This window comes from Haplochromis burtoni, unplaced genomic scaffold, assembly GCF_018398535.1.
Source record: "Haplochromis burtoni strain Fernald_Lab_line unplaced genomic scaffold, NCSU_Asbu1 Contig_155, whole genome shotgun sequence".
NCBI classification, from domain to species: domain Eukaryota; kingdom Metazoa; phylum Chordata; class Actinopteri; order Cichliformes; family Cichlidae; genus Haplochromis; species Haplochromis burtoni.
The window spans coordinates 1,062,595-1,087,205 of record NW_024582516.1 but is presented as its reverse complement, the minus strand read 5'-3'; the positions used below and the strand labels follow the sequence as shown (position 1 = coordinate 1,087,205).

The window sequence follows — 24,611 nt, the reverse complement described above, 5'->3', positions numbered from 1 at the left end:
GACAGGAAGGGAAAAGATTCTTAAACAAAAGAAGAGGAGAGGGCTTGTACTGGATAAATAGTGTTGATGGCATTATGGGAAATGTAGGAGCTAGCTTCAGTTTGTCCTATGCATGGTTTGTTTTTATAGACTAAACTATAAAAACAGTCACAATAACGGCTAACCAATGCTTCCCTTCTGATGAAGTGCTGTTTACCTGAGAAATAGGTCCTGGCTGCGGCTTGGTAGCATGACCGTTGGCCTGGTTTGGTGATTTAGCTGGAAGAGGAAGAGAAACACTCAAGTGAACTTTCAGTACAAGTGAAAAAGTGTGTGCTAATATCACTGCATCAGATCAATGAAACAATCAGTGAAGGAGAAATTGCATGTCATGCTACCTTTGACTGTGGGTGAGGGCGTTGATTGATTGGAGCTCGATGGAGTGCTGCGGTTCGTCCACACAGAGTTAGAAGCCTTTATCTCTGCTGTTTTAAAGTTTTCATACAGCGATGCCCCGTACTTCAAGAAAAAGAAAAAGACAACTCGATTTTGTATCTTTGCTTAAGGAAAAACTGTATTTTGTACAGTTTTCATATTTACCTTTGCAATCCGTATTCCAGTCACCCAAAGGTTCATGGTCCAAATATCATCACAGCAGAGGTACTTTATGTACTGAGACTCTTTCTGGATCTGAGGATGCTGCAGAGGCAAAGCCACATACGTTTATACGTTTTTGATCAGCCAATCAAAAACACCACATGGAAAAAACATTGGGCCACACCTTTTAATCTTTGATTCCTTGTGTTTTCAGTCCCATCACCACAGGTGTATAAAATCAAGCACCTAACTGTGCAATCTGCTTTACAAACATTTGTGAAGGATGTTTTTTCTCTACTAAAGAACTCACTGAATTTGAATGATGAATTTGGATGTTCCAACAGGATGCCACCATTGCAACAAATTCGTTTCTGAAATATCTTCCATTCTCAATATTACACGATCAGCTGTAAGTTATGTTATTACAAACTGTAGTGTTTAGAAACTGTAGCAAGACCGCATAATATTACAGAGCTCCTTTAGCATTAGCACAAAAACTGTGGACCAGAGGCTTTCATGGCTCCTGTAGATGTTATGTATATGTGGCAAGTGATCAGCCGGATTGCATCAATCCCACCTTCTAAATTAAACTCGCGATGTCCAAAGAAATGTTTTTTAACAACTTTAACAACTGAAATTAACAACCCATAGCCAATTAGGACTTATTTTACCATTAAATATAAGGTCATTCATGTCATTCATTAAATTAATTCTCTTCTGTATATTCCACCATTGGCTGTAAATGGGATTATTGCAAACTGCAAACAAGGAATATCAGCAGTTCAGCCACAAAGTGTCAAACCACATAAAGTTCACTGATTGCTGAGGCACATAGTTTGTACAAGTGGCCAAGGCTCTGGTGACTCAGTAAGTGCAGAGCTCCAGATCTCCTCTGACATTAACATCAGCACAAAAACTGCGCACCAGGAGCTTAACGGTATGGATTTCCATGGCTGAACAGCTGGTGTAACTCTGTAAGTGGTCCAGTTCCTTCGTGTCCATTCTGGCAGATTGATCAGGATTTAAAATGATTGTAAGTTGAAACCCTGAACAGTTTTATGCACATGCAGAGTCTCATCTTCTCATAAAAGCATTAATAATTTATGAGTCTTCATGACTGTTTTCATGCTCAGATGTACAGATTTTAAAGAGTTCAAGAAATTAGCTTGAAGTTTCCATGATAATTTATGTCCTAAAAACCCAACTGCACAAATCTGCTTCATTACAGGAACCCTATCTTAATTAAATATATTGACAGTCACTTATATTAAATCCACACTAAGCTGGTTTTGAGGCAACGACAGGCTAAACCTGCTACACTGTGACCTACTTGTTGCTATTGTTTACCTTCTCCTCGATATTACAGAGAGCCATAAGGGGGCAGCGTGGGTCTAGAAGCACATCGTTTGGTGCAAGTCAAATAAATAATAAATATATATATTCACTTCCTGTTTTGTGGGATATTTCTGTTTGCAGGTGTGAACAGAAACCAGTCCTCCGATGGATCATGTAATTCAATATTATTGCGACTAGTGAGAAGGCTGATGTTCGTTTTGCTTTTGTTGTTGCTTCCATGCAAGAAGATATCCACATATGCCAACTTTATGACCATAAACACTTACTGTAACATTAATTCCCCCAGTCTATTGTTTCCCTCCCTGAAGCCGAAGTTAAATTACCTTGTAATGACACAATATGAGTTATAGAAGCTTGGTTATTCATAATGGGGGTGGTATTAGAGATCACCTCCGGCTGCTCCTCTGAATATTTAACAGCAAATTGATGAGGCTAAATTGTTCTGTTGTCGTCCTTGAATTGCAGCAGTTTTTTGTCAGCTCATAAACGCCACCTCATCAATCTGTCAAAACGCTAATTTAACATTCTGGCAGCTAAGAACAGCTTCAGCTATTACTGTATTTACTTTGTAAGTTTAACTTTAAGGTAAGGAGGCCAGTTGAAACCTGGCTGGAGTTCTGAAAGGTAATTTTCTGTTTGCCCTTGCAGCAGCACCTTATTCCCTTCAACCCAAGCCTCGAGTATTTTGTCTTTCACTTGAAGCTAATTCAGTTTCTTTGCTTCTCTAAGCTCTTTTTGCTCTGCTCCTCAACATCTAGTCTAATGGGATCTGCTGATTCTAGTGTTTCCCAGACAAGATAGGGGAAAAGAAAAAAAGCAGACTTTCACATCCCTTTAACACTGACCAGCAAACCATCTAATTCTTGCTTTTGCGTCCGTCAGCATTTTTTACCCTTAAATGATTACTGTAAGTACCTCAAACTACTGCCACTATTACACTTTAAAATCACTCTTAAATAGACAAAAAGTACTTTTGTGTAAATGATTACAAGAAGTAGGAAGTTTCTTAAAATTCTTGCCACTTTTGAGACTAAATAGGACAAAACGGTGCTGTTTCACTTCTTTAAATCGAAGTATTAATTGCTTTTGAAAATTTCCAGCCATGCAGGCAGCTGCAGGGCTTGCCACGCTCACCACTTTGGTTAGCATCTTTTAAATAGTGCAGCACTTAGTGTAGCACACAGTGTGAAGGAAGTTGCAGCTTCTGCGTTTATCAGGTCCACAATGAAAGGGCGTGTGGCGTGTGGCTTTGAAGCGAGCTGAATCGATATGCAGCCTTACCTTCAGCACAAAGCAGAAGTCAGTTGGAGCTTTGTATTTGCTCTTAAAGTCTTTGCCGTAGTAGACGTTTACGTTGTCGAACTGGACGAAGCAGACGAGGTCACGGGACGACTGAAAGGGAACAAAAGACGATTGTTCGGTTTGGGTTTTTTCTTTTTTGCCATTTACCTGTTTCTGTGCCAACTAAATTCAATATCTACCCTACAGATGCAGTAGCAGGGTATAATGTGATGCATAAATGGTTATTTGGGAGCAGGAGCTGCCAAAAGATCTGAGATATGTGGCATGTACACTGCAGGTATCAGAGGGGGAGTAATAACCCCAGTTATATCCTGCGGTGCATAACACAAAAGTGGGGTTAATAAAGCTGAAAGACTCTTAACAGTCCCTTGGAAAGATGAAAAAACTTGATATTACACTTCATTAGGGTTTCAGTTGACATAGCAAAAATATCTCTGTATCTGTGGGATTTTCATCTTTCACCACTCCTGTTCAGCATGTCTGAGGCCGGCTGAATCAGAGCATTAGCAGTTGGACGTGTGTTTTCTCTCTTGCATTCTCCTTTTGACTCCTGACCTTGGTCTTCCCTTTGGGCACATAATAAATTCCCGAGGCCCTCAGCTGGAAGAGCCGCTGCTTCCAGGACTTCTTTCCATCTTCTCTAAGATGCAGCACCCCCTCGAGATCAGGCACGATGATGGAAGTCCCGCAGAAGTTCTCCTGCAGAGATGAGGAGGGGATGAAAGGGTAAGTTACTAATAGGAAAAAGTCACCTTATGGATGATGTTACACCTATAGGTTGTATGTGAGTGTGTTTTACCTGTATTAATAACTCTTTGTCCTTATCTTTCATATCTCTGAGAGTTGTCTTATCCTTCTTCCACAGATAAAAGTTCTGCAGGAACAAAACAAAGTGCTTGAATTATTGCTTTAGGGACGGGCATGTTGGTTTATTGGTTAGGCCACCTCTTTGTAAAACAACTTAAACTGGACCTATTAGACTTATTTACAGCTCAGTTCTTTTCTTCTTGGAATCATATGAAGAAGGTTTGCATGAATAACAATTCAGAAAAAAGCTTATTTATCTCACTGGGCCTTGATGCAGCTTGTCGGTTCATCCTCTGTCTGAAACGAGCAGTTTTAGCTCCTCTACCTTCAAGGTTTTAAGGGTTAAGGAATTAAACTAAAGGATATCATTCTCTAAAAGAACAGAAGAAGTCATATAACCTTTAAAAAACAAAAAACATCAGGGTCTCAATCCCTTTTTCTCTGTATGAGTGAAATACTTTGACGTCATATCATAGTCCGAGCCAGTATGTTTTCATTGTGAGGAAAAGCCCAGAGGGAAAATCTATTTGGTAGTTCGTGTCAAAAGCTCAAATAGTAAATGAATAAGGACATACTGTATGAAAGAGATCTGTCTTTTGTTGGAAGACATGATGGAATACTTTAAAAACGAGAAAATGTTCGCTGGTTTTCCAACCCAGCTGTTTGCCTCTGCCAACAGACCGAATCCATTAAATACTGTAAGATATTAAAAGGTCTCATTGTATCACAAACATGCCAAGATCTCCTTTTTTTGCCTGAAGCTGTTTCGCTTGATATACTGCAGTGTGGACATAAATGTAAGAGGTCGTGCCGCACGGACGAAAAGACATTGCTTAATTGAGAAGGTGAAAACAACCAGACGGCGCAGAGCTGAAACAACGTGCAGATAGATTTGCACAAATTCAGTCCAAGAATAAGGAGCCACACCACATCTCACCCAATGGATGTGTGAGATCCCACACGAACGCTGCTTATTATCAGTGTTCATTTATAGAGGTTCATATAGTTTTATAAAAGAGAAACTATTGAAGTAGACCAACCTGTGGGTTTTTGAAAACCTCATATTTCTCTGGTCTCTCTTGGAAGAGTACTTTGTTCTCGCTGTCCCTTGTCCACGCTGAGAGTGGGTCCACAAGGTTCTCGTGGTCTTCAAACGCCCGTTCTGCCAAAAGAAAAGAATAGATGTATAACTTATTAGTCTGGCACATTCATAGTGAAATATTGCTGGAGAAGAGTCATTTTGATGTACTGTTTTTTTAATGAGATGACAGATTCTTCACATAGTTTAGCTTTTGAAATTCCACCATGCAAAGTCACGCCAGGGGAATGAAGAGGCTTGAACTGGAGAATATTAAGGTACCAAAGGGCCAGAGCGACTTTAAGCCAGACCTGAGTGAGTCTCTCAAGCGTATGACACACATATTGCTATTTATAGTCTCTATTCTGATATGTTATTTGTCTACTTCCTAAAAAACTGTAGTTCAATATCTTGTTACACATATGTCCACAGTATCAAGTATCAAGCTAAAGTAAAGAAAAAGAAACCTTCTAATTAAGTGTCTAAAAGCCGTGATTTTAATGCTGGAGCTTATCCATGTGGTGCTTCATCTTACTTAATTTTAGCTTTATTTAATATACCGGTATCACTAAAATTTATACCTGCTGTCACTGGACAACAGTGGAAATAAAGAATATTATTACCCTGTGAAATGTCAAGAAAGGCTCACATCTAAAATGATGTGATTGGATGACTGATGAGGACAAAAGTCCATTATTTTTTAAAAAATTGTATCGTGAGATTAGTATTTTTTTGCTTTGAACCTTCATCAGGATCCGTTTTAAATTCAACGGAAGGAAACAAGTAGTTCTCTTTTTGTTTCTAACACAGTCATCATTTGCAAAGCTAAAGCAGCCTGAGGTTCAAAGAGCAATACGTTTCTTTTCCTGCTCTGAAAAATTAAAAAAAACAAAAACAGCTTCTGTATTTTATTTTTTGCTAATATATTTAGCTATACATGCATAGCAGCCTCTGCAAGTTCCTCCTTGGTCTTCCCCATGCTTTTAGGAACTGTAGAGTAACCTCCCACTTTTGCATTTTAAAACTAAAATGACAGAAAGCAGTCCAAGGTCTTCAGAGCCGGAGGTGAAAAGCACGCTGAAGGAATTTATTTTTTATTCCCTTGTTCTCAGATGCTGGTCCTTTCATGCAACATGTGGTGGTTCTGAATGTCAGATATTATTAGCACATTTAAGTAAAGCACTATTTTTTCTATCTCTGCAGTAAATCCAGCTGATCTCTCTTCAATCAGCCATGAGATATAGTTTGGCTCAGCCACTTTGGAAGATTAAACTGTCTCCAGTTTACTTTCTCGGTGCACTATTGTTCAAACCAGAAAGCACGCCAGACTTTATCTTTGTGCCATGAAGCAAGTCAAAACAAATGCTTCGCCGCAGTAGATCACTCCATCGCGAAATCTTTAAATCAGCTGCACTTGCTTCAAAGTCAGTCGCACAGCTTTACAATTGTCTATTTCAAATGAGCTGAATTAACGGAGGACCCAATAAAATCCAACCTTCAGCATTTGCTGGCAGGACTTTAAATGGTACTAAACCTCCAAAACACATTAAGAGCTTTTTCCTTCTCCTCCTCCTTCTCCTCCTTTTTCCTCCTTTGCCCACCCACATGCCTGGTGCTGTAGATCTCCATCATATACTGGCCCTTTGAATGTAGTTTAGCCCTGGTCTCAAATTATGGGTTACCAGCTGAGGCAGAGGTAGGCATTAAATAAATTGCTGCCAGGGTTCCAGACTAGTTTGACTATTACAATCATTAAATGGATGGTGTGACTTTGCTTGCTGGAGTGAGTTATTAGGAGTAAAAGTCCCTTTGAACTGCATTAACCACATGGTGCTTTTCAGTAGTGTGCATGGCGAGCACATGGGTGAATGTATGACAGCGGAGATTTTCTGGAAAGCTGGTGTTGCTCGTTGAGCTCTGTGGGTGTTTATTGGGCATGATTTGCTTTGACGTTTTGCTGAAGAAGATTAAAGGTCAGCTGCAGTGTTAGTAATGTTCAAGGGTTTAAAAATGAATTAACTGTTTCCATTTTGGAGCTGTTTTTCTGTGCAGTTAGCCAAAGGTGACACAAAATCCCAAACACTCTTGTGCCTGTGAGTCAAATGGCGCACACAGAGGAATTCTTGCATGGCTGGCACACTATAGATAGCAGTCTGTGTGTCAGACGACTAATTTAAGCCAAGAACTATGATTTGGTTAGTGCTGACCAAAGGGAAAAACGCACGTCGGCTCTTATTTTTTGCACCAGCAGCACAGATATGTCATCTTTATCATGAGGTGCAAATAGAAGTGGGAATATAAATCAAAATGAAGGAAGAGGAATTTAACTTGAAATTGAGATTAAAAACATTACTAAACCCTGCAGTTCCTCTAATGGCCACTTGAGGCTTGCTTTAAAAGAAGAAGACACACATAAATCCCCCTCCCTGTACTCATAAAAAACTTTCTAGTTGATTCAGGGTGTCTGGAATATCTTTCCGAAGCCATGTCTCTCTCATTATCATGATGTAGTGTGCTGACAGCCAAAAAGCTAATGCTGAAGCTCAGAATGGAGAGGCTAAATCCAGTGGCTGACGTAATATGCCCAAATTTACAGTTGAAATGCATGCCTTGTATAAAAATCAAACAAACAACAACAAAAACTCTGTATTAACTGTACAAAGGCTTGACGTTTGCATTGTTTGCTTCAAATAAGAGGTTGGTGATAACATTAGCATAGCTGCTATCCACATGCTAGGTATCATTTCATCTAATTTGTTACTTTAAGAGCATTTGTGTATAATTATTTGAGAAATAATATGGCTTGTTGTGAATTTAATTTCCTCCATTCAAGAATTGTTTTTCAGAGTTGTTGAGAGTGATATTTTAGTACTTTATTACTTTCTCTATATGACACTTATAACTAAATTGCAGGTTCAGTCAAGCTAGTTAGCTTTAGCTGATACCTTTAGCACTCCACCTTCACTTGTAAATGTCATGACTGGTAGTTTAGCTCACTGGGTTTCCACATTTGTCTAATCTTCCCTGTTTTATCTAACAAAGGCAAAAATGTCCGAAAAATTATTTAAAAATTATTGTGAAAAAGACAATCTAGACAATCTAGTCTAAACCAATAGGTGATGTCACAGTGGTTTTGTCCATCTTTTATGTACAGTATGATATATATATGAGAGTGCTTTGTTGATTTATTCCATCCGTACCAAGAGTAAAGTCTTAGTTGAAGATTTTATTTTTATTTTACATGTATTATACCCTTTAACAGACACATTCTTTGATAGGAAAACGTTTTTAAAACAAGTGTTATGAAAAAAACCTAATGATATATATCCCAATCTGATAAAGTTTATTATTCTGTACCATTGTCCTCTCATGTTGTCAGAAACGTGTATTTATCCTCTGTTGAAAACAGTCATTAACAATTTATGATTTTTCTGTTTCTGAGTAATATTTTCTACACACCACAGTCCCCAGCAAAATAATATATTATTAAAGTTATATAATCATGATGAATGTCTAAAGATGTAAACTGCAATGGATTAACATGTTCTTATTCTTCATCTTCAAATTTAAAATAAGAAATTGAATAATTCAACGCTTAGCCATTAATTTTGTGCGTCACAACAGCATATAAAATTTCTTTGAAGCAAAATAATAACGACTCATATTTTATTGCTCACAAAAGTTAATGGTTTTACCACCAGTATTTGATTAAAACTGCTTCAGGATGAAATAAAACAAATCTCTGTGTATGATATAGAAAAATGGCTATTTAAAAACACCAATTATCTCTGTTAAAATCTGATAAAGTGGTAAGAAAACACAAAAAGCAGATGGTACCGCCAATGGAGGTGCAGCCCAGCAGCCGAAGTAAATATAGCACAGACAGCTCAGACGGAGGCCTGAGATCATAAGGCTTCTATTTCCGCATGACAGGGAGGATGACTGACAGTGTCCGATACAGCAAATTAAACCCACCTGTCTACACTCCTCGTGTGAGTGTAAGCAAGAGAGCGACAGAGAATATAAATATAAAGGAGAGGAGGAGGGCAAGAAAGAGATGGATGGGAGTAAGATCAGTGTTTCATTGTGAGCTCGGTGCAGTTTGGCTGCCACCGTGCCAATAAAAACACAGTCCATCATCTCGACCAGGATGAAATATCCCACCTTGTACAGTGAGTGTATATTTTTGTGTGTGAGTGTGTTTGAGACAGTTTGACAGTTCATATAAAAACACACTGAAGTCTGGCGTTGTTAACACAGTAATATACCACCACTGTGTTTTTCTGGTTTTCTTGATATATTTGCTGCTCAGCTATTGCTTATTGCCGCGGCGTTTCTGCACTAAATTACCCAGGTGTCACTTGTCGGTGAAGCGGTGTCAGCACAACTTTGACATCTTTCTCTGTATTTTCTGCCAATGTCATTTAGGTAGTTACTCATTCGTGCGATCAAGTTCTTTGATTTATTCCAAACTGCTCCTCGAATCGCAAACGTCTTTTTCTTTGCACTGAAAGATTTCTTATTTTCCCCTGAAAACACTTAACCTGTCTGCGGGTTTTTAAAACGGCAAATATCTTATGAAATAACTACATATTGAATCATAGTGCAATGGTGCCTTAAAATCATTGGCCATAAAGGTTCCATCAACACTGCGGCTGCATTTCCCATCAGACTCACTGCAGCATTTTTAAAGGTACATATAGTATATATTTCTACTAACGGACACTGTGTCACTTACCACAGCTATGCTGATGACACACAGCTTTATACAGTACCGTCTCCTAGAAATATGTGACCGAGCTATTCTGCATATAGTGCCTGTAACTTCTGTTCAGTTCAACTTAGACTTACCATTAATTAACAGTGACTGAGATTTGAACTTCAGACTCCTTACAGGGTTCCTTCCTTTCTGACGCTTGTAATAACCAAAATTTACAAAACTGACATAACTTTTCAGTCATTATGAATAAAAATCAGTGACTTGGCCCATAAACTCATTCAGAGAACATTTTAAAGGTCAAGACAAAGAGTCATCTATAGAGTTTTTTGGTGTGACATTATGCTCACATTGATCAAGAACTGTCTCCTGTATTGACCATGATACAACCACCAGTCTGTTACCCCTGACCAGTTAGTGAGTGGCTGTTGGAGGTTACTGGCTGATAAAATTGGTCACTAAAAACCTCCTCATGATTGCTATAGTTGCCATGGCTGTCCATAGTTTGCATGTAAGACACTGACTTGTCGAGCAGTAGTAAAATAAAAATTCAAAAAAAGTGTAACAGAAACCAGAAATGGAGAATCACCTTCAAGATAAAAGCTAAACTGTCAACACATTTCAAATTGCACGACGGTTTCTGTTTCTGGTTCACTAATGCTCAGCGGTTACTTAGCAAGTGTTTCCATGGTGTCTTGATGCAACCACAGCAATTTGTTACTGACCAAACCAGTCACGAGCATTTTTTGTCAAACGGTCAGGGAATATGTATCTTTTTCTAGCAACCGATGGTTGTCAGATAATTTCAGACCGGTCATCAGACTAAGTCATTTGACCCTAAAAGAAGTTAACACCATCAACATATCACTGTATAGCATCTACTCTATGGTAGCTTACATGCTATATTATGGTAACTCACCAAGCTGCAGTTCTGGGTTGGTCTCACATATGCTCCAGTTCACATTGCAGTCACAATGAGACTTCTCAAACATGTTGTCCAGAACTTCCCTGACATTCTGTCGCTCATCAACCATCAGCGTCTTGGAGCTGCCATCATTCATTAGTACCTTCACCACCAACTGTCAAACAGAAAAACACAGCTTTTTTTTTTTTTTTTACCACACAAGCACAAAAAATATCATTCCAGTATATAAAAGTGATGTTTTCTGGTGTTCTTGCACAACTTTAGATTTTAAAAATTCTATTTTTATGGCAAACTGGATTAGCTTACCTTAGCTTGCCAAAGAAAAAAACTCGCAAAAGAGTTAAAGCTCATTTTTACTGTATACTTCTTGTAATCTTTGGACAAACAAGCACATTCTTCGTCTTGTGTACAGAACTGCATTCACAGTATTCATAGAAAGCCATTTACAGTATAGATTAGCATTAACTAGATTTAGCCTGCATCTTTTAATCTAACTCCCAGCAAGAAACAGAGCAAAAGGTTTAAGTTTAAGGTTTTCAACATGTTGGACAGCAGCAGGTGTAAGACATTAAATCCAGCCTTTATGCACATGCAGCTTGTTTGTTTGCCAGTTTAATTACAGGGTATGCACAGTAAATGGATGTTTCTGTCTCCTAACGTTAGCTTTACTGGAAGACTTCGAGCATCAGCACTTCTGTCTTCTGATTCGAGCTTTGCTGTAATTTCTTCTTCATTGTCTTTTTGCAGTCTTAGCACCTCACTCAGAGTGTTGGATGAGATTAATTTTGCCCCAGAGCAAAGCATTTTTTCCCCCTGCAGGCTCATGTGGTTTCACAATTCCTCTCATCTGGTAAGAAATCCTGCTTTGGAAAAGCTGAGGAGTTTCACCGCACTAAGGTCAGCCAGTTGCTTGCTTTTTGTCATAAAAATGGGGGTTTCAGAGATGTTATCACAAGAGGATTTAGAGCTTCAGGTCACAAGTCACTCAGTTTCACCCTCCCTTGAAAAACAGTCGGGTTTTGACATGTGGTTGAATGAACTATCGCTGGAAATTTAATTTTCCTCCTAGCACTTCCTCTCCCCAAGATGCTATCTTATAAAAAAATATCCCCAAACATGCTAAGAAACCAGTGGGCTTATCTGAAACTTGTGGTCCTTTGACCACTTTCTGCTGAAATTCCTGGAAGTGCACCTGGCACTTCTGTATCTCTTCTATGAACCCAGAGACACACATCCATATGAAAGTGGCCTGTGTTTCCTCAGCTTCCACACGCACACATGGCTTTTTAGAAAAAGTTCCTTTTTAGTTTTCACTTCTAAGAATTTGTAACTACCATCTTAACAGGGAACTAGGTCACTGCGAAGAGCCAAATCACGAGTAAAAGAGTAAAACTTGGCAGTCGTATCAGTCACAGTCATCTATGATAAAAGAATGGCATGCCATCTGCGTGAAACTAGTTTGGTTTTGTGTAAAAATTGCTGCTCTGGAAGTGTAGCTTTGCATGCAAGAACACATGTCTGAGCTTTTGAATGCTGCTTTGAAGATGAGAAAGTGTCCGCATATCACCCCCAAACAGGAAACCACACTGTCCTGCGGGATGTTGACTGGATGAAAGTAACCATCCATTACTGTGATTGATGGCTCTTCCAAAAGAGAAAAAAGGAAAGGAAACCCATGCTATGTTTGACCATTAACTCTTTTACAGTAATGTTCAGGTAGCTGTAATTCTATACGTCTCTACTCTTGCCAGTGGACGTCAGCTCAGAGGGCAAAACAAGAAGTTGGTGTTTGCTTGTCTTACCTTTTTAACTTTAGCTTCCTTTAGTTTCTCAAGAGCGAGTTTGATTTTGTCTGCCTTCATCTGCGCCTCGATCTCCTCCTGAATAAGATGTGCACAGGGATGAGATGGTACATGGTCGTCAACTTATTTTATTTTATTTTATTTTTTTAGAAAAGTACAATGTAAGCACCAAAAAGAAAATTAACAAACTTCACAATCATAAAGAAAATGTGTTAATTCACTTTTTAACAGACTGACGACCTATTTAGGGTGTATCCTGCTATAATCTCGTATTTGTTCGACAATATACAATTTCAAAGGAAAACTGTTTTTAATTTAAAATAAAGGTTGCCAAAAATTCCTTTCTTATCATATAAAGTGAGTCACAACAAAAAATATTGCAGTTTTGTAACAAAAAAAAGAAAAGAAAAAGAAAAAAAGAAAGCATGAGACATCTCTGTGAGTCATTTTTAAATTTTTAACGGGGCTAATGATGAGGAGGGGGATATTGTACATCAAAGGTGTAAAACACAAAGTTCCCAGCAGACAACTCTTACTTAATTGCATTATGTAGTATTACTCCATATAATGACACTCTATGGGGTGTTCTGAGGTTAACAACATGTGTAGGTTAATGAGATTACTGCAGTTCACTTGAACTAGGAGCAACCTCAGTGACGCACTCTCAAGGTGTGATTCAATGTGAAAATGACCCACTAGATCATTTATGAATACTGTTATGACTTATAGCTCATTTTACTGTAAGGCAGAACGTAACATCTGTGCGAATAAGAGCATGTAAAGTATATCTTCACCTTTAAATGAAGCAAAGCTCAACACTAGTACACCAGTACCACCACTGGAAGCTCAGAAAATGGAGCTTTCTATTATTATCTACTGCTGTAAAACTGTTTACTTTAACAAAACCATAATCTCTTCCAAACACTAGTCAAGTGTTTGGGGGCTGAGCCTATCATCCCACCTAGGTCCTACTTTCAAGTGGAACCACTCCTATGTGTAGCCTCAGGTGTGTTTACATGTGTGGATTCAGGCCTTAGAAACAATACACAACGTGATTGTTTGGTTAGAGACCTTTGTGACTCATTAGTGACCGACTCAAAGTCTTTTTCCATAGAACCAGTTCCAGTCAGCTCTATAGCTCTCATCATTATACATCATTTAGGAGGTTTATGTTGCATAAAGCTGTATACAGATCCAATGATTAGGGTTAACTTTTTCTGGCTGCTGTTTGTGGCTTCATATTTCACTGTGCAAAGACAGTCGTATCTGTGTCAAAAAGAAAGTAATGACACGTACTTCTAGTTTACAGAAAGGGTCCCAAGGGCGAGTCAGAAGATCAAACTCTAGCAAGTCTATCTCTGTGATGTAGCACTTCAACATTTTTGAAGAGGTGTAATGTCTTGTTTTCACTTCATCCCCTCCTGTGTGGGTGTTGAAATCTCCATGCAAGACTTCCATCTCGGACATTAAATCCTACCTGCTAGATCTCAATTAACTTGGGTTACTGTTTTCTCCAGATGCAATCACCCGTGAAAATCCTGACTGCAACTTTAATGAACTCGTCCACGTCTACCTTACAGTGACGCACTCGCTGCCTCAGCACAGCTGGTGTTTTTACCTCAGACAGATGAGGTAACAACCTCTGCTAAAGCAATAAGCTCCCGTCTACCTCCCCCCCCCCCTCCCCACCTCCAAAACTGTCACATCTTACCTCCCTTACTCCAAGCCCAACCTTTGCTATCGATCCTGTTACACTTTTCTCATTGCCGTATGTGTTTGATCTGTTCCAGACAGACCCTCGGCTGTTTCGCCTCACACGTCTCTGTAACTGTAACAGATGCCTCCATCCAGGAACGACTCTGCTATGATCTCACCGTTAAGAGCAATACCACTCTTCCAGGTTTCACAAAAACATACAAAACTCATCTTAAATTTATGTGCTGGAAACTGGTGATGTTTTTGTTGTAAAACTGTCTTGTCACGCATGGCTTATAAAGCATTTACTCATGGTAAACCAAGACATGCGCAAATAAAAGAAAGATTGTGACGTTGTTGATTCGTTCTACCAGGAGCTCAACAAACGGTTCTTCCTTCTGACCTGTGGCACTGCCCTCGAAACTAGCTCTCTCAACCCTTGATTAATGCTCTGGTTTAAACTTGCAGAATTGCTGCATGTGGGCTCACTCACCGTTGTGGGCTTTGCACCAGAAGGAGGTGGAGGTGCTAAAGAGGAGGCAGCAGAAGGGACAGGAGTGCTAACATTGCTGCTTCTGCTTCCTGCAGATGACGGTGAAATGTGCGATGGGGCAGGTTCGATGCTCAGGCCCTTGGGCGGTGGTGGGAAGTCTGGTTGAGACGCTGACGGTGCCTTCAAGCATTCTATCTCTGTTGCCAATTTCTCTTCCGTTGCATTGAGGTCAGCCATCAAATCGGCCATGAGTGCGTCCAAGTCATTGCCCTCCAGTTCATGAAGGGACTCTGGTGAAGCAGAAACATTTTGTCAGGAAGTAACTCAATAGAGAATATTGTTGGATAGAATTTCCTTTTGTTCCTTTTGTCAAAGTAATTTGCCTTTTTCCCCTAATTATGAAGAACTTTCCTTTTTTGAACAAGTTCCCCTTTCAGTTATGTTTTATTAAACAAAGTCAATGAAAGGAGTTCTTTCATTTTATTCCTCATTCATGTTCCCAATGTTGCTCCACTGAGGAATCAAGTTTCAGAATTCAGTAGAGGAAGCAACAGTTTCGTCTGCATGCAAATTTTAGTTTTGCTTTTTGTAGGCTGTCCTGTATTTAGATTCCTCAAAGCATTATTAAGTTAACACATTTATAAAGAAAAGTAACTGTATGTTATAGACCAGTGAAAAATAATTTGCCTTTGCTGATTTGGAGCGAGTGCAACCAGGATTACTTTATTTTGGCTTAAAGTTACTTCTATGAAAAGAGTCCAGCTCTGAGGCCATTCTCACTTAACTAATGTGTGTGACTGTGGCTTTTCAAGGTAAGGGTTGCAGCTCTGGAGAACTGCTCATCACAGGAAACCAAAGACAATAAATAAATCTTACTATAATAATTGTATTGTTAGTAATTGAGTGTTGAACTCTGTATGACCATTTATTATTTATGTATCTCCCCCTAATAACTAGGCCAGTCTGCATAAACATCATCCCACACAGAGCAATTATAGCATCTAGTCTGATGTTGCGTTTACAATTACAATTGCATTAACGGTCGCTAAAGTTTGCATTCGAGACAGAATTTTGTTCGACTCACTGCTAACTACAGATACATAGAATTTGAAAAATATTTTTTGAAAAATAATGGCATGTACTTATTCTACTATCTTTGTGGGATCATGTGAGGATCAAACTGATAACATATCAAAATTTCTTTGACCAACCCCCTTTTTTTCTGAGTATTTTTTACACCTCTGCCTAAGGATTAAAGCATTTCAGGAGGCCCCTGACCCCTTATCTTATCTAATCTTGTCTTGTCTTGTCTTATCTTAATATAGAAATATGTTAAGGTTAAATTAAAAATTTTGCACATTGTTTTGATGGTTAAATTTGTAGCCAAATACATATGTGTGTTGATGGTGAGATTGAACCCTACACACAGAGTGGAGCAGGCAACTTTTAGCAACCCTTTAGCGCAAATGTGAAAGCACCTTATTTAATCTACCTCTCACTCTGCGTTGCACGTACTCTGGTCCCCAGTAATACATTTGCTAAGTTTAAAGTGGATGGCATTAACAGTTTGCACTCGTGCATTTGGGCACAGCCTTACTGAGCTGCAAGAGCGCATGTAGATTATAGTCTTTTATAAAACATAGCCATTTGTTGTGATTGATAGTTTATTTATATCAAGGACATTTTCCATTTGCAAAGTCCTTCAAGGCAGGCATTTGTTATAAAGTGCTGCACAGCCTATCAACTCACTCTAACAAGATTTAATGGCATTTACAATGAACGAAGAAAAAGGGAAAGTTAAATGCTAACACCAGCTGATATTGTGACCTTGTTCTAACATTATTGCAGCTTTTTTTTTTTTTAGCTTATTAAAGCTAGAGGCAAACAGTGAGTAATTAGACTTTAATCTGTGCCCTCAGTTGCCAGGAAGTGCACCTTTTCTATTTTTTATTTTGTGTATTTCCATGCTACTTCTTGTTAATTTGAGCAAGCACACGACACATCCCACCCTTGCACAACTCGGGTGTTGACACTGCACAAAAGCTCAACGCCCAGCTCTTTGTAGTGTTTCTACACATAATGTCAAAATGTGAAGTCACCATTCAGGTCAGTGAAGCCGATGGAGTAGTTGACTTCCTTCTTTGTGTTGGAGAGAGCTTCAGGGGGCACCGTTTCCTCTCCGAGACTCTGAGACAAAGAATGAAGAAAGCAGTGTAGTTGTAAGAACGCAAATACAATTTCTGCACAGCCAAAATACTTCCCCACCCCCCCCCCCACCGCAGAGGAGCACACTTTCATGTTTGAGCGCTCTGAAACCAAACTGTTCTAAAGCATTATGTCAGAGGACAGAGTTGTATTTTTTTTCTTTTGGGGGGCAAGAGTGAGAGTGTACCCACTGCATGAACAACATGACACCCCATCTTGGAAGAACTGAGATGGAAAACATTAAAGTGATCAATGGGGTTTTTTACTAAGAGGGAGAAAAAAAAGGCGTAATCTTTACTCAGTTGGGTTTTGCCATTTAACCCACCCTTCCAGAAAAGGGTGGTATTTATGGTTCTTACATGACCACAAAGTGAGTTTCGTCTCAGTCACGAACATCTCAGTTAAGGATGGTGGGTTTTTGTTACTTTGTCATCTTCTCTGAAGAAGAAAAGTATCTCTAAGTCCTTAGGCGAGATAATTAATCACGGGCAGCTTGAACAAAAAAATGTATTTTTGTCTATGTGCTGCATGAACATTGAGATTTATGCCTTTCATTAACAGAAAATATGGTAGTGGCACAAGCTCCTCTGCTACTTTATATTGGTATCATATTAAATCCTGTCATGTTTAATACATTCTATACAACATAATTTAAATATATTTAAATTTAAATGGAGAAAAAGAGATGAAAACGTGACACCCGCTTATTTCAGATATTGGAAACTGGAGGAAAAAAGAAGCAGAAAAATGTATCTTCAGGGTGCGCCTGGGTACGCGTCATCCACTCATTCTTTCCTCTTTCAGTTCTTGGTTTTGTCTTTGTTTTATTTTGTCGTCACAGCTACAACTTGTCTATTTTGTAAATTGCTATACACACCAGAACGGACAGGAGCTATCACATTATTCATCCACTGAAAATTACCTACATATTCAATGTTTGTGCTTCGAAAAGATGGCTCTAAGGGTATTTTGTGCTATAAAGCAACAAGAATAGAATAAGTATATATAAACATATATAAGCAAACAATGGCTGGTAAGTCACCTGGGTGAGGAGGTCCATCTCCCCCAGCATGGCGCTGAACATGGCGTCAATGTCGTCCATCTGGTGAAAGAATCAATAGAATAATCAGATATAGAAATTATCATTATTTCCAATGTGAAAAAATATAATATTTATAATATGTATTAATGAGCTGCACTGAATAATGAAGATGAAACAGACGGTATGTCCATTTGCATGGTTAAAGGCAAGTGCAGGCAGTGAGTGCTGATACAGTGCTGCTACTTTGCTGTGAAGTATTTGCAGATGTAAAACGTTTCCCCAGGTTACGCTATATTGCGAAACATGTCCAACCCAGACTTGAAGGAACAAAGTGTGTATGCATAACTGCAGGCAGTCATTATTTGCCATAACATGTTGTCTCTTGTTGGAGCAAGTGAGTGAAGCAGCGAGTAAATATTATGTTGCCTTTTCTGTCATATTCAGAGTTGACTTTTTTATGCTGTGTCCTTTAGTAATCTGGATTTTGAAATCATGCTTCGTGTTGTATGATGAGTGTTTGTTTGAATCATTATACGAAGAAGAAGAAAAAACTGCATGCAACATTATGATGCCTAAGGAAAGTGGAAGAGCATAAAGTATGCAAGCTTCCACAATGTGCTTAGCTCGAAATTGCTCTTAACTGCTGATCAAGTTTCAAAATGGACTCATACATCAGGCTGGTACAGATTTATATACATCCCCCATTGTGGATGGATGAAGCGAAATGTCAGGATAATGAAGGTTATGTTTTTCATTTTAAGCAGAGTAACAGCCCGAGGAGCCACCGTGGTCACTGCGCCTTTTTTGAAAACCACTCCGAAAGCCTCGCTTGAGATTTACATTCGTAATTATGCACAGTAGGCCGTCTCCCCTGCACGTATTATTTGAAGCCTCTCTTCTCAAAGCAAATGTTATGATGGTCTGGAATGTGCAGTCAAAACAGAGTCCCTGTTTTCATATGCTGGTACGTGAGTGGTACCACAGAAACACTGAAGGTGTCAGTGGGAGTTCATCCAGTTAAAGTGGTGCTAATGGTAGCTTACTTTATATTGCTTACATGTGGGCTCTCCTAATTCTTCTGCTTCTAGTATAGCATGTTTCTGATAATGACCACTGTACTGCAAATGAAGTGCAGCCGATAAATCAATGAATTATAGAACCATCTTTTCTAATCTAATAACTTTATGACTTTATCAGTCTCTCATTAATAAAGATGCAACTTTGGCCCACTCTTCTTTACATCAATGCTTCAGTTCTTTGAGTTTGAAGACACTCATTTATGCACCGCTCTCTTAAGATCTCGCATTTCCATCGACTTGAGGTCTGGACTTTGACTGGGTCTTTGCAACACCTTGATTCTTTTCTTTTGCAGCCATTCTGTTGTAGATTTGGTGCTGTGCTCTGGATCTTTGTCCTATTTCAAGGCAAAATTCGAGCCAAGCTTCATGTGTCAGACAGATGGCCTCACACACTCGATCATATTTCTGTGTACAGAGTGGTTTGTTCAGATGCAAATTTTCTAAACTAAACAGTGCTGCCATGCTGTTTTTAAATAGAACAGGCTTTCTCCTGGAAACCCATGCAAACAAGTCTTCTGCTAACTTATGCTAACTGACATGCTAACTGAGGTAGAGTTTGAGGTGTAGCTCTTTTTGGAGTTTCTCTGAGTACTGCATGATCTGACCTCACGGTGATGGTTTCCTGGGAAGATTATTCAAATGATCCCCTTGTGAATAATCTTTCTCACTGTAGATTGACGGACTTCAGAGTGTGTGGAAACGGCCTTGTAACCTTTCACAGACTAAAGGACAATTAAACAACTGCTTCTTTAAGATGACCGTTGATGTCTTTTTTCCCTTGGCATTGCATTAACACAAACCTGAAGAGTCCAGATCTGCTTTTGTAGACGTGCTCACACTTGCTCATGATCAGTTAATCAAATGCATTTGGTTAGCAGCACCTGGCTGCTACTTCTTAAGAGGATAGTGGTAGTGGCCTACTTTTCACATGACTGCAAATATATTATTACTAAAGTCTTGTTAACATAAGGTATGAGTGGGTAACTGCTGAAGCTGTCACTACTAAATTAATTCATTAGAGGAGTTTCATGACCAGTAAACCATCCGGATTCACTGGTTCCACCTTCTCACCTTCTACTGACCTGAATGCTACAAAATAACAAGTAAACATTTGCTTGTGCCTGGTTGTATTACCAGAAAGACTGCATTAAAATTAATCACCGATTTCCATGACTTTTACTACGTATCTACTGAAGAGATTGAAGGGAAAGATATAAATATTCTTGTTTAACATGCAGACTATGCAGTTATTAATGAATTAGAATGAGTCTGAATCTTTAGTACATTTAGCACCATCATCAGGTCAAAAGATCTCACTGGTCAGAACTTGTACATTTGTGAAACAATATAAAAGAAGAATATGACACTCAGCTGCAGTTAATGCTTTCAGCCAGATCTTATCCTTCTATCATTCTGAGATAGAGTGACGATGACAAACACATCCAGCTTATCTAAACATCTCAATGTGAGTCAATGTGAAAAAAACAGCTCCACTTTGCATAATGTTTTATGCAGATTATTCAATATTGTAATCTGACGTCACAACAATGTCAGCATGGCGCAGCACAGTTACTGAGTAACACCTGATTCACTGTTAATATGTTCAAAGTAAAAGCAATAAAATAAGTGCGACCTTTTTTTAAAAACAACACTTTTTTAATCAAGACATTTTACCAGCTAACCCGAGTGTTGCTGGCTTACTCATTTTGACGGACTGTGATTAAACTGCATGAATATAAGCTTCGGTTTGCCTCAGGTCAGTTATAAATTGCTGGGGTTAGTCTCAAGTTTGGTGTGGTTAAACTGATTAAGAAACCGATGCGCTGTACTCACTGTGTCTAAGCCACACCTCATATTGCAAGAATGCTTAGCATCAAAGAGCTACCCTATTATTGTGTTTTTTCAGCCTCTGTATGAGTCTTTAGAGGGTGACTAAGCATGACAACGTGTATGAGTCTGTTATGTAATGCATTTTCTTCTTATTTCTGACTGGTTTTGTGAATTAAGCACTAATTAAAAGCGTTTCACTGGGTGTGCAAGAGGAAGGGTGGGGGTAGCTGCAACCTCTTTTTTTAAATCAGCCCTAATCTAATTGGTTTAACTCATGCAGTGAGATTCTCTGCACAGATGTTTGCATTGCTATCTTCTAGTCTTTATTTTTTTCTCTGCTGCGTGGTAGCGTCCATTAGAGAGGAAAATATTGGGCGATGCTGCAGAGTTTAACTCCCTGCTTTCACTCGTCACAGAGTCTGGAATGTGTTTAATGACATTTAGATCCAACATGAAAAAAATAAATTGCTGGAATTTAATTAAAAGACACAGGGGTACATCTCTCATTGACACTGTGTAGGAGACAAGAGTGACTGATTGTGTTCCAGGAAAGAGTTTATACAGGATCAATACTGTTTCAAACATCTAACAGATGCTGCGTGTTGGAAGCTCACAAGAAACTGTTAATCTTCTGGTGTCATATATCAAATCGCACGGTTCATAAACTGAAACGCCTCTGCGCACTGATAGAATTTGTTTGTGCACCATAATTTCCATGTGACGTACATATGTGGGGCTCACCGCTATAGCACGTGAGCGCAATCCTCCACCTTTTACACAAACGGTTTACCCCCAGGAGGAAGTGGTAACTGGTAAACTTCCTGGAACTTGCAATGTTGAAATGGTATCGGAAATGGTGACACAAGCAGCTGCCTGCAAATTTCATGGTACTGCTTCCTCAGTTCTCATTATGTCACTTTTTTTCACCTATACGTGGTCGGCGTGAGACGTTTCGAGTAAAAGAACGCACCATCTCTGAACGTCTGGTGCTACTTTTTGTTAGTAGTTTTAAAGTCACTGGAAGAGAAGTTTAGTCAGTCAATCAGATTTTGCTGAGAGGCTGTGTTTTGACGCCAAATGCATGAAATGAACCGCTCCCAGATTAGCGAGGAGAAGTGAGAAGCGGCAGGAACAGACCATGAAAACAAGACGGCTTCCGCTGGTGAAAACAAATCGACCCAATTTTAACACACTCCCTCCTCAGTGTCTTAGACGTGTGCATTAGTGGAGTGATATCTCAGACACAATGTGAAGAATGGACTTTTTCTGGGCTATTTGTAGGTGTGATCCTGCAGCTGATACACAGATAAAGGTGTTAACCTCAGAGTCATTGCAGCACCACTAGTGTGATTATGGGTGGACTAATTAGTTTTACTCAAATGTGACCTTAAGGATGGGGGATTCTGAAGCTTGAAGGTATCCTAGATTTGGTCAAAGATGACCAAATCCACCTTTGAAATTTTACTTTTTTTTTGAGAGAAACTAATGAATATAATGTACTCTAACTTTTCAAGCTTTAGGGGATGAGTTTGGTGTACTTTGGCAGAGCTTACCTAGTTATAGTAGCTGTTTGTGAATTTGAAAACAAGCAATTTGTCAAACACAATGTTGACAGGTTGTGAAATATACCCAACTTCAGCATCTACTTTACTATAAATGGAAACATAATGAATAAAGTTAGTGTTGCATTAAATTAAATGAGGGTTTAAAACATAACATTTTGCAACCAGAGGAGTCGCCCCCTGGTGGCTACTAGAACAAATGCGTTTTAGATCTGGAAGCTACACTGATTATTTCTACAATCTGTGGAGTTGTATAAATTGGCTGTTCACAGAAAACACAATAAATCCTACATTTGACCAAATAGTCAATAATACCTCACAAGGAAACGGCCATGATTAAAGCACCGTTTAAAATCAGACTTTTAAAGGATTCTTAAAGAAATCTGGCCAAAGATTTTATCATCAGTAACCGGAAAAAATTGCAAACTTGAAAGCTGAAGACCAGAACAGCTAAACTATTCAAAGTCACCCCAGTGTCCCTTTTATGAATGAGTAATAGCTCTACAAAGAAACCAAACTAATAACACCAGGAATTTTTCCTCTGCAAGCTCTGTAGCTTTATGTGCCTTTCAATATATCAGTTTACCGCAACAGAGTTCATGTTTGTGAACTTCTAGTCACATTTTCACACTTTCAATTCACAAAACTGTGCCACTGTCTCTTCACACTTTTCACTATTTTATTGTCAGACAAAAGGCATTTGTGACCTATCGGCGTTCTTAAATGTTATTGTTGGGCGACAAATGAGCGCATTGTGAAAAGCGGCAACTGTACTGTTGTACTTTTTATAATAAAAAACAGCAAATCTAAAAGCACCTCATAGCTTATAGCCTCTAGAACACCCCCTCCCCCAATAATCTCAAATACATGTCTCAGCCTTTTACATGCCACACATATGTAGCTCCAGGGTAGAAAATCAAAAGCAGACATCAACTCCAGTGTTTACCATAACATACAGAAACTCTCCCTCGTATGATCGGATCATATTTCTGTGCTAGGCTCTTAAGCAGATGTGTTTACAAGACTTGATGTGCTCTTTTTGCAAAGTAGGCAAATTAGAGGTTGAGCAGCAGGCACAAACCACTGAAGAGTATGAAAATGAATCAGAACCCTAATGTTTGCTGAAGCAGGTTTCAAATCAGACTCAAACCTACTGCACTCAGTACCCTTAATAAAATTTCTTGCTTAACATCTCTTAGAAAAAGCAAACACCCCCTCGACCAAAAGCCTTTTAATCCATCGCTCTGAAAGCAATGCGTTCAGTTAAACTCATAACAAATTCACTTCATATTTTTGTGACATGATTTAAAACCAAAAATGCCACAAGCCAAATATACAAAATGTTCCCGTCATCAACAACAAACTGACAGCACTATTAACTTTAATATAAGAGGCCGGCCCTATTAGTTTCATGTGGTTATTGAGTCATGCAGCACTATGAGACGATAGCGGGGTCCACCCAGTTGGAAAGATATGAACTTACATTCTTTTTACCAAATTAAAACATGGTAAAAAAAAATCTTCTAAAAAAGAGTTTTCTTTAATTTCTCGTACTATTAAATTTAAAACCTTTTGAGAGTTTTTATCAGAGCGCGCTGTAACTCACAAAGTTTGACAGGATGTCTAAGATTCTCATCTACAACATATCTGTACATAACGTCCTCAAGCTAAATTATTCTGCTGTAGCTGAATATACATATATTACAAACAAATCTCTCATTTGTTTTTTATTTTGTTTTGTTTTTCAGCACAACAGCCACCACAATCCTCACTTGTAATGTGCTCAGACATCAACGAACAATGTTCTCGCTCTGCGTTCAGAGGAAAGCAGCTTCGGTTGTTACCGTTATATCCAAAGGCACAACATCCAAACAGAGATGAAACTCACCTTTTTAAAATGTGTTAATCCTTTGCTTCGCCACTAAGTTTCAAGATAACAGCTTCATGGACATCAGCTCCACTTCGAAAAACGATTCCCTAATTAAGCTCGACACCAAAAATTAAAGTCATATGCAGGCAGATTTTGGGTGTGCGAGCAGATTGAAGATTGCATTTGTCTGACTGTTGGCTTCTTCCTGCTTAACGCGGAAGTTCAGGTCTAGACCTGTCATTGCATTCCTGCTACAGAGTTCAGCACTTTCA

General features: G+C 38.9%; 1 protein-coding gene across 1 annotated transcript in view; it reads right to left on the bottom strand.

Annotated features, from left to right (window-relative positions):
- Nucleotides 1–24,611, bottom strand: part of LOC102292800 (amyloid beta (A4) precursor protein-binding, family B, member 1 interacting protein) — a 27,280-nt gene extending 2,669 nt beyond the window's left edge. The window contains exons 1-13 of the mRNA XM_005932118.3: nt 24,358–24,611; nt 17,999–18,058; nt 16,851–16,938; nt 14,752–15,041; nt 12,564–12,641; nt 10,756–10,915; nt 5,082–5,203; nt 4,034–4,108; nt 3,790–3,933; nt 3,214–3,324; nt 580–678; nt 378–498; nt 197–258 (exon numbers count right to left, since the gene is read on the bottom strand). Of these exons, the coding sequence (XP_005932180.1) occupies nt 197–258; nt 378–498; nt 580–678; nt 3,214–3,324; nt 3,790–3,933; nt 4,034–4,108; nt 5,082–5,203; nt 10,756–10,915; nt 12,564–12,641; nt 14,752–15,041; nt 16,851–16,938; nt 17,999–18,058 (1,410 nt within the window). The 5' untranslated portion in view covers nt 24,358–24,611. The remainder of the gene's footprint in view (nt 1–196; nt 259–377; nt 499–579; nt 679–3,213; nt 3,325–3,789; nt 3,934–4,033; nt 4,109–5,081; nt 5,204–10,755; nt 10,916–12,563; nt 12,642–14,751; nt 15,042–16,850; nt 16,939–17,998; nt 18,059–24,357) is intronic.